The sequence below is a fragment of the Siniperca chuatsi genome, linkage group LG21 (assembly GCF_020085105.1).
Source record: "Siniperca chuatsi isolate FFG_IHB_CAS linkage group LG21, ASM2008510v1, whole genome shotgun sequence".
Taxonomy (NCBI): domain Eukaryota; kingdom Metazoa; phylum Chordata; class Actinopteri; order Centrarchiformes; family Sinipercidae; genus Siniperca; species Siniperca chuatsi.
The window spans coordinates 14,919,063-14,938,174 of record NC_058062.1 but is presented as its reverse complement, the minus strand read 5'-3'; the positions used below and the strand labels follow the sequence as shown (position 1 = coordinate 14,938,174).

The 19,112-nt window shown below is 40.8% G+C and overlaps 1 protein-coding gene across 2 annotated transcripts in view; it reads left to right on the top strand.

The window, feature by feature from the left end:
- The window catches only part of LOC122868443 (Na(+)/H(+) exchange regulatory cofactor NHE-RF2), a 38,970-nt gene extending 26,148 nt beyond the window's left edge, over positions 1-12,822 (top strand). The window contains exons 3-6 of one of the 2 annotated variants that reach the window (XM_044180404.1): positions 1,091-1,318; positions 9,539-9,692; positions 10,374-10,492; positions 10,598-12,822. In XM_044180404.1, the coding sequence (XP_044036339.1) occupies positions 1,091-1,318; positions 9,539-9,692; positions 10,374-10,492; positions 10,598-10,756 (660 nt within the window). In that variant the 3' untranslated portion in view covers positions 10,757-12,822. The remainder of the gene's footprint in view (positions 1-1,090; positions 1,319-9,538; positions 9,693-10,373; positions 10,493-10,597) is intronic. The other variant, XM_044180405.1, reaches the window with a different exon arrangement.
- Positions 12,823-19,112: the final 6,290 nt, after the last annotated feature.

Here is a 19,112-nt window from a genome sequence, read left to right as displayed (position 1 = left end):
ACAAAGTACAAAGTGCTTCACAGAGAGAGAAACTAAATACCACAGTGAATGATAAAATACATAAAAAACAATCAAATAAACAGACAGTTCAGGTAAGATCAGGATATGCTTTTCGATTAAAATTCGTTTTGAGAAGAGATTTAAAAGAAGACACTGACTCAGACAACCTAATTTCTTTGGGCAAGTTGTTCCAGAGCCTCGGGGCCCTGATGGCAAAAGCTCTGTCCCCCTTTGTGTAATGAATAATGAGATATTTTCAAAACTATCTCATTCACAATATAGTACATTGATATGATTAGGTAAAATTGCATTCCTTAACAATACAGTAACCATTAGTGCCTTGAAGTGACACTCACACCCACATTATTTTGTATAAAACACACTTCAGGCTTGAAAGGTGGTTGTTCTAAATGACTCAGTAATGTGTTTTTGTCACCTGCTGTGTTCACATGCTCTCTAGACAGCAGAAAGCCACTCTGACTTGCCCAATCTTTCTACATATGCTGCACCATGTAAGCCTCTTTTATAGGTTTTAAAGCTATGTAATTACAAATATTGTGGTGTATTTTCTAGCAACTTCTTGGCTGGGAATGATCCCATCTCTCCATGAAGTTTCTTCTTCACATTTTTTTGTCATGAACTAATGGGTGAACCTTTGCATTTATATTTTTATATATTTTACCTATATTCCCATTGTATCCCTATTGTATGATTGGTACTACTATCTATATTTAGATAGTAGTTCCTTACATAAAAGATGTTATCACTTTTATAAATGGTAAACTATGCAACGTTATGTGAGCACACTGCTTCGTTTGAGTCATACTGGTGAAATTTGTATTGCTCCAAACAGGCTGAATTACATATACAATGACTTGAGTGTTGACAATACCGTATGTGAAGCAATTTGTTGATAGGAAAAAAATTAGCAAATGCACATTATTACCCAGACTAATCATGTACAGCATTACAACGTGTGCTTGAGATACTACTGCACAACTAAAATCTGTTTTATTTCAAACTTTATGAAGAGGAACAAGCAAAAGGATCAGGATTTCCACAAGTACACATTTTTCTCATTCTCTTTCAGGAGGCTATTGTCCAGGCTGAAGCCCACACCCAGGCCCAGTCCCAGTCACGGCCCCAAGTCGACCAGTCCGAGCTCGTTCCACGTCTGTGCCACCTCGTGCGATCTGAGGCAGGCTACGGCTTCAACCTTCACAGTGATCGATCCCGGCCCGGACAGTACATCCGCTCCCTAGACCCAGGATCATCTGCAGCCCGCGCCGGGCTCAGGCCACAAGACAGGCTGATTGAGGTAGGATGGAGGAGCATGGATGGAGTGACACAAGAACAGGAACACCTGACAGTATATTGAAATCCAATAGAGTAGTCCTGCAGTGAATCCTACCTCTGGTTCAGTTTTTGTTGACACTGTCATGTTCAACTCTCTTGAAATTCTAGCTTGTTGTACTATATTGTTGTATTGGACTGCATTATGTTGTTGTTGTTGTTATTCCTGTTATTTTGTCCACTCTGTGTGGGATGTAAACAAACACAAATACATTATTTGGGTATGAACAGGTTATGCCCTTTGAACAGATACAAACAGCATCTGAATTTCTGCAGCAACATTAATAATAGTCCCTTAATTTAGGGACCGTTTCAAAAGTGCATGCACAATCACCAAGGTAGCTTTTCAGATTTTTCTCATTATTTATTGTAGACACTTCAGACCAACTTTACGTTCATCTGGGCCTCCTCCCATTATATACAGAAAAAGCATGCAATTCAGACTTGTATTTTGCCACTGTTAAAACTTCCTGTTCTATTTCCAATATTCAATTCCACCAGACCATAAACGGTTACACAGCTATTATTTATACCGAGTTAGTTTAGTTTGTTTATATGGGGTTCAAATACAAATCATGTTTATTATTTGAATAATTTAGGTGGTTAAAATATTATAACAACTAAACTTATACATACACACGAGGAGTGTAGATGGCAATTGAAAACCATTTAAAACAGAAAATGAAGTGATCTAGATGATTTCCAACAACTTCTGGTGCAGGTCAGATTACAGATACAAATGCAGATATTTGTGTGACATACACAGATACAACGTTACACCCCTAGAGTGTGTATGTGTCTGGGTGGTGGAGTGTTTTATGTGTGTGCTTAATAATGTGGTGAGGGAGAACCTCCACTGCAGTGGTGATAAGCTGGAAGGAATTTGGTTAGAAGAATGTAAAATGTGAAAAAGAAAAAAAACACACGCTGATGAGGTGATGATTGATAAATGATTCTGGCTTAGTCTAGTACAAGTCAGAGAATAGTATGATTGACTGGGTGTGAGAAAATTCCTCGAGAGGCCTCTTGTAAGCCTTCATCTTGCCACTTTAGAGAAGTGTGGTTTTTCTGTATCTTTGTAGGTGTGCATTTGTACGGTATATGCGTGTTGCTGTGTGCCTACACTCACTATTTTGCACACGTGCCTACATTTCCACACAACCTTCCAATCCATTACCTCCAAATAACTCTATATGTACGCATAGAAGTCCTTCTCTCTAGCATTTACTCCATGACACACCAACACACAGCACTGCCTACCCTTTTCCATGGAAAGTAGCTTTTGGCTGCTATTGGAACTAATAAATTTGTGTTTAATTAAACACAAAACAAGATGGAAGATGGAAGGAGAACACCTGCATGCACAAGCTTATTGGAGATTAACTAAACCCAACAATAGTACAAATAAAAATATGTCATCTGTGTACGATTCTAAATATATTTCCTCATCAGGATCAACTATATAGAGATTTTGCCAGATTTTGATGAACTGCTTCATCACTCAAATGTTTACATTGGTCCAAAAAAGTAGCTGGACTATTTTAGAACAAAGCTGCTGTCTAAAGCTGCATTTTATGCACTCTTCCACACCTGAGCGAATACAGATGTGACCATCTACATACACTGTCACAGCTGTAAATAAAATGGCAGGAGTCACCCTTGTGTCTGCTGTCAGGCCCCTGTTTCTAATGATAACAGGACCTGAAGCCTGGACTCAATCTTCACTATGTGTCAGTTTGGAGAGAGAGAAGAGGTTGATCATAGGGGAGAGGAGAGTAAGTTATAAATCAGTCTGATCACAGGGGCTGACAGGGGGAGAGAGATGGGGGAGGAGTAATGTGTGTTTATGTATGTCTCTTATAAAACAGAGAGAGAAATAGAGGGAGACAGTGTGTGTTGGATAAGAGAGAAAAATAAAACGGGTGCATGTATTCAGTCAACTTTCCCCTGGTTAACCAAAAAAATTCATCATTTTCATTATAAGCAGTGTTTCATATGAGTGTACACACACAACATTCACCCTTCATTCCCATCACCTTTGCCCTCACTGGCTGTACATCAGGATCCAGACCAGGCTGCAGAGCAGGCCAAACAGGACTCCAAGAGGGTCTGATAGTAAGGTTAAACAGAGTTCATTTCGGATCCCCCAACATATAAAGGAATATACTGGTGGCATGTTTTAGACAATTTTAACCATTGAGTTTTTGATTAATTTCCTACCTTCCAGCTAGCTGTTGGTTCCATTTGATAGCAGTTCATGATAAAACATCCTAAAATCAACTTGCAGAGACTCCTTAACATTGTTTTTTTTCTCAAAGGTGCTCCCAAATGCTTCCTGATTGGTGCTTTCAATTACTCTTCAATGACCGACTGACCTGTTAAAATATGGTATATTCATAGGATATTTTTTAGAAAACAGAGAAGACATTAATGCAACAGTTTGATATTTTGGGAAACATGCGTATTTGCTTTCTTGCCAAGAGTTAGAGGAGAAGATCTATACCGCTCTCTTGTACGGTAAATACATCTATGTACCTGGAGCCAGCAGCCAGTTAGCTCATCTTAGCATAAAGACTGGAAACAGGGGGAAACAGCTAGCCTGGGTCTGTTCAAAGGTAACAGAAACTCACTAATTAACACGTTTGTTTAATCTGTACAAAACCAAAGTCTAAAAACAAACATTAGCTGTTTTACAGGGGGTTGTGTGCCAAGGAATGCAACTACTTCTTGGCCGCAAGCTAAGCTAACCAGCTGCTTTATTTACCATACAGATATGAAAGTGGTATCAATCTACTCATCTAACTCTCAGCAAGAAAGTGAATAAGCGTATTTTCCAAAATGTCGAACTATTCCTTTAAAGATTTTGCTGTTCATGCATCCAAACTCTTGAGTCTTAGCTGTTGAAGTTCAGATACAGGGACAAATTACTAAATTAATAAATTAATGATTTTCATATTGTAGTGAAATCACTTGAGTGGAAACCAGTTTCTGCCTGGAAGGTAGGAAATCAGTCAAAAACGTTATGATATGCTTTGCAAAATGGTTGACAGTAATATAAACTGTTGACAATGTGTCATTAATGGACCAAAATATGGATAACCATCAGTATGGTCCTATAACTATGATCAGGACTGCTAAGCAGCGCTGCAGTTGTTAGTCAAATTAAAAGTTCATCACACTTAAGTGGCAGTCTTGGCATTAGAAGATGTTAAAGTACTGATGCTCCACTGGAACATTAGATGGTTGGTGAGAGTGTGTGGGAACATCCTGTAGCAGGTCACTGATGACAGTAACAGTTGGCCACCTCCCTACATCTCTCCATGGAGACATAAACTGAGGATCACATTTACATGCACACACACAAATGAAGTTGGAAGGTCCTCAAGACAGTGTCGGGCCAAATTCAGTTCAATTAAAGGAGTTTTATTTGCATGATGTACATGTGCACACACTGCCAAAGCAAATATCTGAAAATAAATTACATAGAAATAAAATAAAATGTCCAATAATATCTGCTTAGTTTAGATCTGAAACTTAGTCGATTGACAGAAAATTAATCAGCAACTCAATGAATCAACTCATTTTTCAAGCAGAAAAAACAAACTCATCAACAAACAAATTTCCTAATCGCAGCTTCTCCAGAGTGAGGATTTGCTGCTTTTATCTGTTTTATGTCATTGCAAACTGAATATCTTTGGATTTTGGACTGTCGGTCGGACAAAATAAGACATTTTAAGATGTCATATTGAACTCTGGGAAAAGTAAACCATTTTATAGACTAAACAGATAATCAATTAATTGAGAAAAAAATGGGCCAATAAATCTATAATGAAAATAATCATTAGTTGCAGCCCTAGTTTAGTTGTTTCAAACAAACATAATGTGGGAGATTTTATTTTAACTGTGAGCACTGCTTTGTATTGTTTATGTATCCATTCGCTGTATCTATTCATGTATTTTCCTTTTAGTTTTTTTACATGTAAAAAAGGAAATGTATGTTTACTGTTTACATAAAGCTTTGCACTGTTTTTGTATTGCAATTATCTTTTCTATTTCCTGCGGGATACTGTAAGTAAACGTTATGAGACCTTAAGTGTTCTGGTAAATATGTGATTTTACACCAGCTTGATAACTTAATCTCTGTGTTTTACTTTTGTTAGGATCAAACAATCTGAGCCCCTGTTGAGTTAGTTGGCTGCTGTGTGTGTGTGTGTGTGTGTGTGTGTGTGTGTGTGTGTGTGATAATTGCAACCGTCTCTGACCATCCATGCGTCAAGACAGCGCTTGTGTTATCTGTCAGCAGCTTGTCGCTTGTTAGAGAGGTGAACAACCATGACAGATCTCTCTCTCTCTCGTTGTATCGCACTGTCTCTTTCTCTCACCACGCCCCATTACACTGGAGGTGTATCAACAGCTGGCGTGGTAAAGGCAATGGTGAGAGCTCAGCTTGACACCAGTGAATGCCTCATCAGTTTTTCTGCTCTGCCTGCGCTCAACAGTGCGTACTCTGGACCTCTCACAAACTTGAGGGTGACATCAAAGAACATACAAAAGTGCACCACGCGCAATAGTACCCACATGAGGTTAATTTCATGATAGCCCACAAAACAGCTCCACAATGATTTCACACCTGAGTGATGATCAGTTCACAAAACCTTACAAAGACAACCCAGACATTTTGTTTTTAACCATGCTAGCAGCATGGCTCTGGTGATGGCATTGTCGCTCTGTCCACCACCACTTTGGTCCAGACATGTCATGAAATTTTGTACAGTTTAATTTATCACCAAATACCTGTAAAACTAATGACATTCCCATCAGGCTCAGCTGTACTTTTTGTTTAGTGCTAATTAGCAAATGTTGGCATGCTAATATGCTAAACTAAGATGGTGAACATGGTAAACATTATACCTGCTTAGCATTAGCATGTAAGCTGATGTTAGCATTTAGCTCGAAGCACTACTATGCCTAGGTAAAGTACAGCCTCACAGAGCTGCTAGCATGGCTTATTCTAATTGTGCTCGGGCAGGGATCAACAGGCATTTAATTTAGAGATGTTAACAATGAACAAAATTTCATCAAAAATATTTTGCAAGAGCCTACATCCATCATTTCACCCAAGAACTGGTGTCCTTTGTTGAAACATCAACATGAAACCTTTCCACATTTGATTTGGCAAATTAGCCACTCACTCTTTCCACTGGAAAAATATGATAGCTGTTCTGGGAACATTCAATTTCCACAAATGTATCTACCAAAATCAGTTTCTTTGTTAATTTGTTGAATCACATATGATCCATAACAGCTTGTTTATCATTGGCCTGGGGTTTCAAGAGGCTTCGGCTCAAAATCACATCTAAGACTTTGAGAAGCTCAACTGGAGACCGAATAGTTATAAAGCCACACATGCGTCATCAGATCACAGATGTGCAGATGCATTTGAAATTGTTTGTTTTGATCAATCCAAGGTTAGTCTGAATCTGATTTTATACACACACACACACAAACCACATCAAAAATGTGCCAATGGACTTCAGGTAGCTGGACCCGCCATGACTTTGATGAGACACACACTTAAACACACACACACTAGTACTGAGAGGTTCCCTGAGGAATAGTCCCATGAGAAAGAAGCGTCTGTACTGTTCCTGCAGCATGTATTAATTAGCCCAGTGGGCAGAGAGCAGAGTGTATTGTCATGTGTGGGATGGACTGTTAATGAAGGGCTATGAAACATGACACAAACACCTGTTGTTTGGGCGAACACAAAGATGCTTGTTCTCTCTGTATCAAACTGTTTGTCTGTGTCCCTAGCTGACTGACGATGTCTGTTTTATCTGTCTGTTATGAGTCCTGGGAAGAAAGGATAGATTAGAGATGTTTGATATGAAAGAGAGGAGAGATCTTCCATCTGTTGATTTCACTGTTTCCAACTCATTTACAGTGTTGTCTTCCTTCCCCTCTCTCTCTCTCTCTCTCTCTCTCTCTCTCTCTCTCTCTCTCTCTCTCTCTCTCTGTTGCTTTCCCTTCCTTTTTTACCCTGTAAGACCAATAAGTTTGTCTCATTGCACCTATTTGCCTTCAGTCCTATTTTCTACATTTATTTACACCCCATTTTCCTCACCTACAAATAAGAGCAAATGCTCCCTTTTAGAGTTTGAACTTTGCTTTCTCTTCCTCTGGCTTACTAAGCCCCATCTTGTCACAAGCAGTGAATTTTAAACAAATTCCCCCTCAGGACTCAGGACACCTGAAACCCACACAATAGCCAGAGCCCAGGAGAGCCATCAATAATTGATTGTGTACCAACACAAACTTGGCATGGTGCGAAGCTACCTGCCTCAGAGAAGCCAAAGTCTAGACAAAGCTGTTGAAACGCAGGCCACCAAACGCGCACAGCATCCAGATAAGAGCAAGCAATAACAGGCTATTGTGTTTTGCTAGCTAGGCGTAGAGGCAAGGGCAATATTGTCACGTAAATAGTCAGTCACATGCACATACATTCATTATGTCTGTTTCTGGCACTGATCTTTTCTGATTGTTGTAGCCCCTTTTAGAAAGCATTTAGGAGGAATCTTCTTTTAATGTGGTAAATCATAACTCCTGCAGCTGCATGCACAGCTGTTGATGTTATTCAAAACATGAGTTTGAGTAACATTGTGTAGAGTGGTGCAGGCACTCTGAGAGTCATGTTGAACAGTGTATAATCAGTATGTTGTTCCACGGCTCCGCCTACTGGACGAATGAGGTAGCACAGGCTCTCAGCATTGTATACAGAATGTCAACAATGAGTGACAGGAAAAAGGTTTATTCAGGTTCTCTAATCAAAATAAAAGTGAATGTAACTCTACCAATCCACTGACCTGGAGAGATTTTTGTTGTAAAAAATCTGATTTGGTTGTTTATAACTCCCAAGCAGAAATCCAAATTAACTCTTGCTGGTGTGGATCAGTACTGGCCAACCATGTTTTGGTATTGTCCATATAGTCAGCCTTTTTGGGAGAAAGTGGGACATTAAATGTCAAATAAACTGGATCTTAGTACTGTATAGATCCATATGTTAAAGGGAGAGTTCACCCCAAAATCAAAAATACAAGTTTCATCTTACCTGTAGTGCTACTTATCCATCTAGATTATTTTGGTGTGACTTGCCAAGTTTTGGAGATATCGGCTTGTAGTGCTCAAAACGCCAAAAAAATACATTTGAAAAACTCAACAGCAATGTTTCTTTCCAGAAATCGTGACCCAGTTACTCGAGATGATCCACAGATTTGTTGTGAGCAGTTTCATGTAGGAACTATCAATGGAAAGAAAATAGTTCCTTCATGAAACTACTCACAACAAATCTGTGGATTATCTTGAGTAACCGGGTCGTGATTTCTGGAAACAGACATTGCTGTTTAGTTTTTCAAATGTATTGTATGTAACTCGGCAACTCACAGCAAAACAATCTAGATGGATAAATAGCACAATAGGAAAGAGGAAAAATATGTATTTTTGGTGTTGGGGTGTCCCTGTCCCTTTAAGCTTTGTGAACTAATAAACTGAAATAAAATGAAATGGGATTGTTACTCTTCAGAAGCAGACACTGATTAATGCTGCTTTTTCATTTATTTCTCCTTTTTGTTTTCAATAGGGGCGACGGTGCCTAAATCCCTGTGTAATAACTTACCCTGCTTATTTGTCTGTGTTTAATTGATGACCTCCTCCTAGTCTTCCTGTTCTAGTCCTACATCTCATGTTCACTGCTAAACTTTAAGTGTTCTAAAAATAAGTTTAAAATTTCAATTCAATTCAATTCAAGTGAAAGCTAATAGAAAAACAGCTGATGTTAATGCTAGCTATACACTTAGCTACATACTTACACACTATTTTGAAAGTTGTATGTCCTAACAATGAGAAAGAAATTGCTACCTGACCAGATACTATGATTACAACGGTATTCTCTGAGCATGCGGGTAGTCAAATCAGTCAGTGAAGTAATCAAGTCCAGCTTTTCAGTCAGTTGTTGTTAGCCATGTTTACCAAGATCTGTGGACATCCACTATGGCTGCCAGAGGGCATATAAAATCACCTAAAAGCCATGTTTATCATAGTGTGTAGTGTACTGATGGAGCACCAAGAGTCAAAAAATATCCTTCGTTCCAACCAAAAACCCTTTTCTTTTTGCTTCTGTATTATCAAGGTAAATGGCGTGAACATCGAGGGCATGCGGCATGCAGAGGTGGTGGCCTTTATAAAGAAAGGGGGAGATGAAACCTGGCTGTTGGTGGTGGACCCAGACACAGATGAACACTTCAAGAGGAGGGGGGTTGTCCCCACAGTCAGCCATCTCAAAGGTAACAAAAGGCTATGTGTTACATATAAATTTCAACTTTCAAGTAGGTTGTGGTCGTGTCATATTAGGATGTGATAGCAGGTAATGTAATTTGGTACTAATTATTGGAGACTTATTATTGGAGTTATGCTATTTCAGTCGATTTCCAAATGAATTTCCTTGAAAGAACAGCTACATTAAAACCCATTTGTTCATCATTTATTTTTGGAAACTTTACTTGACTAAAATATTAGAGTTTACACAAACTATTAATTGGAATTAAAACAATTCAACACTGTCTCAATTTTTTCTATAATTATTAGCAAATTACATAGTTCTTTCTGGGAAATTTCCTAGGAAATTATTAGGAATTTATTAGGAAATTATGGAAATGTAAAATAAAGTGTTACCAAAATGTGTGTACGCTCACTGCGTAAAGTCAGAGCAAAGTATCATTCTCGACTCTCCACTGATTCCTGAATTGATGAGGATGAAACATTGTCAGACCTTAAAATACAACCCTTGTGAGACATCCATTTGTTGACTGAGATCCCATTCCTTTGGATATGAACTATGTATAAAGACATATATATAAGAGATATATTATAAAGACTGTACAAGAGTGTAAAACAATAATCTATGGGCTTGAACAATATTTTCTTCACTCGGCACCTTCTGTGTGCATTGTTTGTTTTTTTCTCAGACTACGATGGTCCGTCCATATCCAATGGCTCCCCCAACCCTCAGATCAATGGCAGCTCCACCACACAGTCCATCAGGTCCACACACTCTGACCTGAGCAGCCAGGGCAACAGCACACAGGTGGGTGTGGGCATTCATGTATGGTGCTGTGTTTGGTCTTTGGTCCCTCACATGAAAGTCAGTACCCTCAACATCTTTCCATTTTCAATACTATCTCCCGTCTAGCTGGCAGATGATGAGGGCGGCCGGCTGTTGGACCCGTTCGCTGAGATGGGCCTGAGCGCTACGGCAGCAGAAGAAAAGATGAAGGTCCATGCCAAAGAAAAGAAAAAGGCGCCGCAGATGGACTGGATGAAGAAATACGAGCTATTCAGCAACTTCTGAGACATTCCCCTCCAAGGACACTTCAAACACCAAAGGACAGAGATAAGAGCTCTTTGCAGCCCTCCACATGGACGAGTTTGTGTTGTAGGAGGATGTCCCTCTTACTACACAGATCATGTTTTTCTCAGAGAAAGAACCAAGATCTCCCATACAGCAGAAGATATTTTGTTCCTGGAATTAAATGTGACAAAAAAAAAAAGTTGTACAATGGAATTGACTTTTTAAGCCACTTCAGAGACTCTTTAACAACCACTTTTCCCTCTTCAAAGTGCTGACTGACAAAAACTGTGCTAAAATCACACTGTTTAGAATGAAGAACATCTTAAAAAGCTTCACATACATGTACTTCTATCAGATGGGATTATTGCAGACAAGTTTTCACACATTTGCCTAAATCCCCATCACTTTTTCTCTATTTTAATCATCCCACTCTCCCCAGTCTGAGAGACTCAATTCAAGCTAATGAGGGAGACAGTTATTTTTATATTTAAAAAGTATAAACAACTATTAAAAAAAACAGTATCCCATCATCATGGACTGCATTTTAAAGAGTTTTATGGACACTGTGACATTAATGATTGTGGACATTTGGGGAGTTTTGGCCCATCAGTCAGAGGAAGCCCAAAGTTGGCAGAAGATCACTGTGAAAGAGTTGAGAACCTCCACCTCCAGCCCCTGCAGATGCTTGATAACAACCACTGACAAAGCAAAGGATGGTTGTGTGTACTGGTTGTGTGTAACATATCCTACATGTATTTTTACTTTTACATAGAGTTAAACTGGTCATCAAATCATCCCTGCTTTATTCAAAAAGAATGCATGTTATTGTAATAAGTGTATCACCGCTAACCTCTTTTCCCAAAGTGCTCCAGTGCACATGTGCATAACAAAGGAAAGCACCACTAACATTAAAATGATGGAAACTGGAACGTAGAAGAAAGGAAGCCCTCTCAGGACACATGGCATGATGAATGAGTTGATCATTGGTGAAGGCTTGATGTGCACACAAGAGGGCAAACTTACACCACAAATACAGGCCCATTTTGGCACTTAAGTTAAACAGAGTAGATGTTTGTGCACAGCCTTTTTATGGTGGTTGTGTCGAACTATTTCTTATTTAGGAGCAGTAACTTCCAGCGGTCTCCACTGGCAACAGTACAGAGCCAAGAAACACCCCGTAAACCTGTAAATTGTAGTTTTTACACTTTTTGTACAGATTAAACAAACAAGATATAACATGTTAATTAATGAGCTTTAGACAGAGCCAGGCTAGCTGTTTCCCCCTGTTTCTGCTTTAAGCTAAGCTAACTGGCAGCTCGTGGTAGCTTCATATTTACCGTACAGAGATCAGAGTAGTATAGATCTTCTCAACAAACGTTCCACCAGAAAGCGAATAAGAGACTTTTCCAAAATGTTGTACTATTCCTTTAACTAAATAAGGGCCAGGGAAGAAAACGAGATTAAGGCTAAAAAGTGCAGCTAACTTATTTGAGGCTAAACTTAGTCATAAAAGAAACACACAGCAGATAGTATGTTGGGGTGAAGGCATGTGATCAGCTACAACACGGGCAGAGTGTGAGCAGGTTGTGTCGGGCGGAGGGAGTGCAGGGGAAGCACACAGTGGGGTCAGAGATGCTCTGGAGGATCTAGTGAAAGAGACTTTGGGAGCCATGGAGCTTACTGAGGATTATTACACATACAGGGACAGCTGTCATGCACATGCTCACACACATTTGGAGCACAGTGTGTGTGTGTGTGTGTAGAGAAGGTACATGCTGCAAGCCGAGCAATGTTGATATAATGCATTACAAGTGGGACTGCAAGTTGGAGAAATGTCAGTCATCTATGTGGACATCTTGTCTTTTTTTGTACTCATTCACACCCTTACTCGTCCTCCATCAGTCTGTGTGTGTGCAGTAGGGCTCACTCTGTATGTTCTTACAGTCACAGCAAAAAAACCTCTCATGTTACCATGGCTGATGTATATACAGTAAAAGCATACAGTATGTAAGGCAGGTTGCATTTTTTCAATAAAGTGTGACAATGGCGTTTTTGAATACATTAAATTGTTGTCATCGTCTCGAGTGCTTTCTCTGTTCTGTCCTCCATCTCCTGAATGCTCAATAATTTGTTTTCCATCACTCTCATCTGCTCCACAAGCTCATATTTACTCTTTGTGCAACTGAAACTATCTCATTCTCTCAAATTCCTCCTTTTTTATTGGTCTCTCCGTGTTACTACAAAATCTCTCATTTGCTCCTGTTTCCTCCTTGTCCCTCACAACCCCCGCTCTCTCTGTCTCTCTTGCTGAGGATTATGCTGGCGTACAGTTTCAGTTTCAGACTGTTCTCACAATTCTCCACTAGCCAGCTGCTGTGTGCTTGCAGGCAACACAGAGGTCAAACAGAGGTCACAAGTATTTTTGTGTGTGTTTGTGTGTGTGAGGTGGAGACAAGTGGGTGTCTGTAGTTTTATGTGTATCTCCATTGTCTGCGTTGAGGTATATAGTATGTGGTTGTATTTTTTGTCTGCGTCTTCATTCAGTCTGTGTGTATTTATTCTTAGATGAACAGTGGTGGGAGAAGTACTCAGATGCTTTACTTAAGTAAAAGTACTGATACAACAATGTAAAAATACTCCATTACAAGCAAAACTCTATCATTTAAAATCCTACTTATGTAAAAGTTTTATCAGCAAAATGTACTCAGTTTCAAAAGTAAAAGTACTGGTTGGGCAGAAAAATGGCCCCTTTACTGACATATGAAATTAATTGATTTTTAATATTGATGCATTAATGTGTAAGCATCATTTTACTGTTGTAGCTGAGGTGGAGGTGGTTTATAGGCTACTGTATATACCGTTTGAAAGTTTAATCCAGTGGTCCTGGGGGTAGGACCCCTCTAAAGTGTGACACGATAAATCTGAGGTGTCCTGAAATGATTAATGGGGTAGAAAACAAGCAAAAAAAATTAAATAATATTTGTGAAATATTGGGTAATATTACCTATTTGGGCCTTGAACAGTTACTTAGATGAAACCATCTAAGAAACGTCTGAAATGTGGCTATGATCATTAGTCAGTCAGTCATCATATACAGTAGTTCACATGTGGCCCATTAATCTAATTACCATTATGACACTTATCCCAAAATGAACAAGTACAATACAGTATATCTGTCAGTTAGGAAGAAACAAAAATATCACCCACAAAAATATGTGTTTGTCCACTAGGTGGCGCACCATCAGCATTTAGCATCCAGGAAGTGAGCCAAACCTCAGTAGCGTGAGGCTGTGGGTACATCCAGTGCCCTACCTGATCTTTGTCGAAATGTAATGGCACACGTGGGCACATTATCAAGCTCCCTGGAGGTTATAGCAAGGCCGAGCTGTGACGCCAGCACATCAAAGGACAGGCCCAGTTCAAAGCAGTCTGCAATTTCAGAGCAGTAAAAGCAAGAGAACAGAAGCAGAGAATAGAGCCACAGGTGGGCACTTTTTGTTTAGCCTGTCTCAGCCAATGCAGGCATTTCTACTTATCACTGATGATAGATGATTGCTTGTCTTGCACCCTAGGTTTCTGTTCTCCTGCAGGCTCCTGGACTTTCCATACAAACAATTTTCACCTGCACTTTTTCAACCTTACTCTGATTCTGTTTCTATGTCTCTGAATCTTTCCTCTGTCCTCCGATCCTGTTCAGTATCCCACCTCGCCACCACCATCCCACCCAAGTTAGAGTGCCACCCATGTAACAGTGCCAGGGCTGCCTGGGATGCAGCGGTGCCCGTAAGGAGAGAGAAACCAGAGACTTACAGGGAGGGGGAGAGAGGGGGGGGGTCCCCATGGCAACTGTGTGTTTTTGTTAGCGCTCGTGAGTCAGACAAGCAGTGACTCACAGTCAGGAGGAAACACACACACACACATTCATACTCATACTCCCACTCACTCGAAGGGAAGCCAAATAAGGACAGCTACACCAACATGCGCAGAGAGGGCAGGAAAAAGAAAAGAGAGAGGAACGAGTTGGATCATTTGTGCTAACCCAGAAAAATCAAGAAAGGAATCAAACAAAAGGAAAAATGGCAAGTGAAAACAATGAAAGGAGCAACGACAGAGAGCCTGGATAGGAGAGTGCATACACAAAAATGGAGGGAAGCCGCAAAGCCAGAGGGCACGAGTGCGGGCATATACCCTCTCCCTAGAGCACCCTTCACATGGGTGGGGGTAGCGGAAACACACTCACAGACACACCCAGTTTGTGCACACCTTGGCTTAACTTGCTAAACCACCCATTTATTGTCTGACGCCTACACATTTAGGAAGCGTCAGGAAGGCCACCTGGTTTTGCACAGCAAACTTTGCATTATTTGATTTTGCAAATCTTTTTTGGGTGACAAACTGGAAAAAGTCACCAGTTTAACAAAGCTGAGCCAAGATGTGTGGGGTTGTTTTAGAGTTTCTTTGACTAAAGAGCTGGTCACGTAATGTTTTTGCATTATGAAAATAAGTAGTTTGATTATTCTTGTGTTCGTCATCTCTGTCCCTTCTGACTGATGGGTTTATTTTCCAACGACCTGTTGTTTCAGTGGAGGAGTCCTTTCAGTGGTGCAGATGACTTTACCTACACTGAGCAGTCTGCAGGTTTATGTGTGTGTAGGCTGTGATTTACATACAGTCACAGACCATGACTCATCCCACACTAAATGTGTGTTTTGGCTACTGTTGATACTGACTTAGTGGATCACGCAGAGATGTATCTGTGTGTTTTTACATTATCATAAAAACTGATGTACTGCATGTTCTCACCGCTCCACTTCACAAAGCGGACAGCTAACTTCCACTCGGTGGCTTTATGACTCTCTCTCTCTCCCCAGTCTTTTTCTTGCCATCTTCATTCAGTTTAATTCAGTGAGCTTTAATGACATTATATAGTTTTGGTACTAATACAGTAAATAATGACCCATTTTAGCATTAAAAATGTAATACAAAGTAGTACGTAACCACCAATATCTAAAGTATAACCATATAAACTCTTCCACAATTTAAAACAAATCAAATAAATATGTCTCCAATGCCTCTCACTTTCTTTGTGTGCAACTTTCCCCTACTTTCAATCTCTCTCTGCACCTCTCCAATGGCTGAAGTTCAGCTCAAAACAGCCAATCAGAGCCTGGTGTTGATGATCCTTCTTGTCAGTTTTATCACTGCAGAGATAACACATAAGAACTATCACCTGTCCTCCAACGGCTGTGGGTTGTTTCACGTGTTGGGGGGGGTTACAACAAATGCAGGAAAGTCAAAGCACACACTTTGACTTTGAAAAAAAGAGATGCCTGTCTCGATAAGAATCGCTTTTTTCCCAGGTATGTTTAAAGACAGATCCTTGGGACACCCTGATAGCTCACCTGCTAGAGCACGCCCTTGTATCAAGGCTGAGTCCTTAACACAGCGGCCCAGGTTCGATTCCAGCCCGGGCCTTTTGCTGCATGTCATCCCATCTCTCTCTCACCCCTGCCTTTTCTGTCTCTCTCCAGCTATCACAATAAAAAGCAAAAATGCCAGCAAAAAAAAGACATTTCCTCCCTCATCTGGTTTCATCCCTCCATCTCTGCACCCTCATACAGCAGGTGAGCAGCAGGTGGAGAGGTTGGAGGTTTATGGGGTTGAAGGAGGAGGGTCAAAGGTCACTGCTAAATGGGCAGGCCAGCTGGGAAAGAGCGTTAGCCGGGAAGCTAACGAGGGAGGGCGGAATGTGGTGCAGAGCTGTAAAGGATACAGGAATTGGGGAGAGTGTGTGCGCCTGTTAACACAAAAGTGATTAATGAGACGAAGGAAGTCACCCGGCCGTGTGTCACTCCAGATGATGTCAACGGTTGAAGAGAGGAACAGAAACACCATATGGCCGCAGATAGGCTTCCTCTCTCGTTGACCACCACAAAGAAACACAGAAAATTAGTCTTACATTATTTACAGTACACTACTTTTAATCAGTTCCTCAAACTGGAAACGACAAACATATCCATAGGCCAGTTGCACAACTATTTTTTAATAGCAAGTTATTTGTCCTGATGGTTCACATTGCATTTGATTCATAATAAATTATTAATGCAACTGCAGTCGTTGTTTTAAACCTGTTTAAATCTTTCTCCTCCCACTGACACAGAGAGGTGACAGACAGAAGTCACTGTGATGATACTTTGGCATATTTGTTTTTAATCTTTCCTTCTCTCTCCTTGATTTGCTATATCGCTCGCTCCTCAGTATGAGCTCACTTCAAGAAAATCCACCTCTGTTTCTTCTGTGTTTGTGTGTCCTGAGAACTCATCTGTTCACCGGGTTTCACCACCAGCCAGAGCCCCGATAGTTGGACCGCTCTTCATCTGGCCAGCTGGGTGGTCAGCTGGTTGGTCAACAGACTGGTTGGCTGGATGTCTGATTGGCTGCCTTGCTGGAAGGATGGATGGATGGATGGATGGAGGGATGGAGGGATGGATGACTTGCTGTCTATGTAAACAGAAACGCCAAGCAGCCGTGGGGGATTGGAAGGAGCCGCCGCTATCAGAAAGGGAGTTAAAGGAGTAAAAGAAAGGAGTCATATCACATAAACGAGTTGAGGGGACGTGTAAGATAATGAGCTTGCGTTAAGTGCAAGACGTGAACAAGTGAGAGCGGCAGCAGTCAAGTGAACGAGGGGAGTGAGGACAGAAAGAAAAGCAAGCAAGAAGGGGGGATTGTAAAGGTGGTCTTGGCTGGATATTTTTAGCATGTGGAGTGGGAGAGGGCGGTATCTTCTCAAGGGGTTTTTCCAGAGGAGTATATTTAGAGCCGGTGTGTGTAAAAAAGACAGAGGGAGAACAGGAGGGATGTGCACTGTACACTAACGCCAGTCTGATGTAAGAGTCTGCAATAAGACCACACACATTCCTTTTATTCTCTCCGTGGCACTGCCCTCGCTATATCTGCCTCTTACCCACTCACATGTCCACTCACTTGATCATATACAAAGTACACACACAGTATGCATGTAATCTGACACCCTCATACATATTTGGCTACAAATCCAACACACACAGACGTTTTTCACCCTCACACTCGCAGGCTTCTCACAAACTCCAAAACATACAGTACACACACACACATTCTTGACCCAGTTTTGAAATAGGGGAGTAGCTTCTTGAGAGTGAACGCCCTGTAGACAGGTTGAACATTTAAAACGATCAATGCCCAACAGCTTTTCAGCACATCAACTAACACCAGGCATTCCAGACACCGCAAATCAGACAGCAATTTTCCAAATACTAAAGCAGCTAATGTGGTATAAAGTTGAAAAAGAGAGAGAGAAAGAGAGAGAGAGAGAGAGAGAGAGACAGCTGCAAAAGCAATGCTAATAATGAGAGAAATGAGAGAACAGAGAGAAAGAGAGAGCAGTGTGGTCTCCATATAGCTTGCTAAGGATAATAGCATGCATGCTGGCTGGGGCAGACAGAGAGAGAGAGAGGAGAGCGAGTGCAGAGCCGCAGTGACGCCATTGTGGTTCCGCAGCACTTCCTGTCTACCGCCACAGTGTTTGTGTGTCTTGTCTCCACAGCAACTGCCAACACATAAATACCAGAGAGAGGGGAAGAGAGAGAGAAAGAGAGAGAGAGAGAGAGAGAGAGAGAGAGAGAGAGAGAGAAATAAGGACAGACCAATCAAAGTCAAGTGGATCCATTTGGAGCTGGCTGGTTTGAGCTCAGTTAAGACGTGCTGGTCTTTGGGTGGACTTTATGACCGAGTTCTGGACCGGTTGCCAGTGACTTGGTCCAGCACAGATAAGGTGCAGAAAAGTTCTGACCTCAAATGTCCCAGGACTGGGTCAGGGCTGGATGGGGAAAAGGAGGCCTGGGAATGGGGGGAAAAGTGCCCGAGGCTGCTAATTCAAGGTGAAGCTGAGGAGGAGAAGGATGAAGGATTGACAATTTGATTGGGGAGGCCACCTACTAGCTGACAGGTTGACGGTTCAGTCCTCTCCAGCAACCCTACACAATACCCCTACTCAAGATACTTAGCACCTATTTATATACAGTACAGTTCATTATAGAAGTAAAACTGGAATTGACCAAATCCCCCAAAATGCAGTTCATCAAATAAGTTTTACAGTAATAGCTATACATCTATAAAATAAATGTAACTATTATCTATTATATGGGAAACCCTATTGTGTACTTCTCTAGAAAGCCAAAGTGAACTTCCAGTTTCTGATCCAGAAGTAAGTAAACCCTATTGACATTTTTATAAAGCAAATTCAGCCTTGGAACAGAGCCTTTCTCAACAGTATGTCGTGAAGTGTTCTCTATAGGTCTAGATAAGGATGATAATT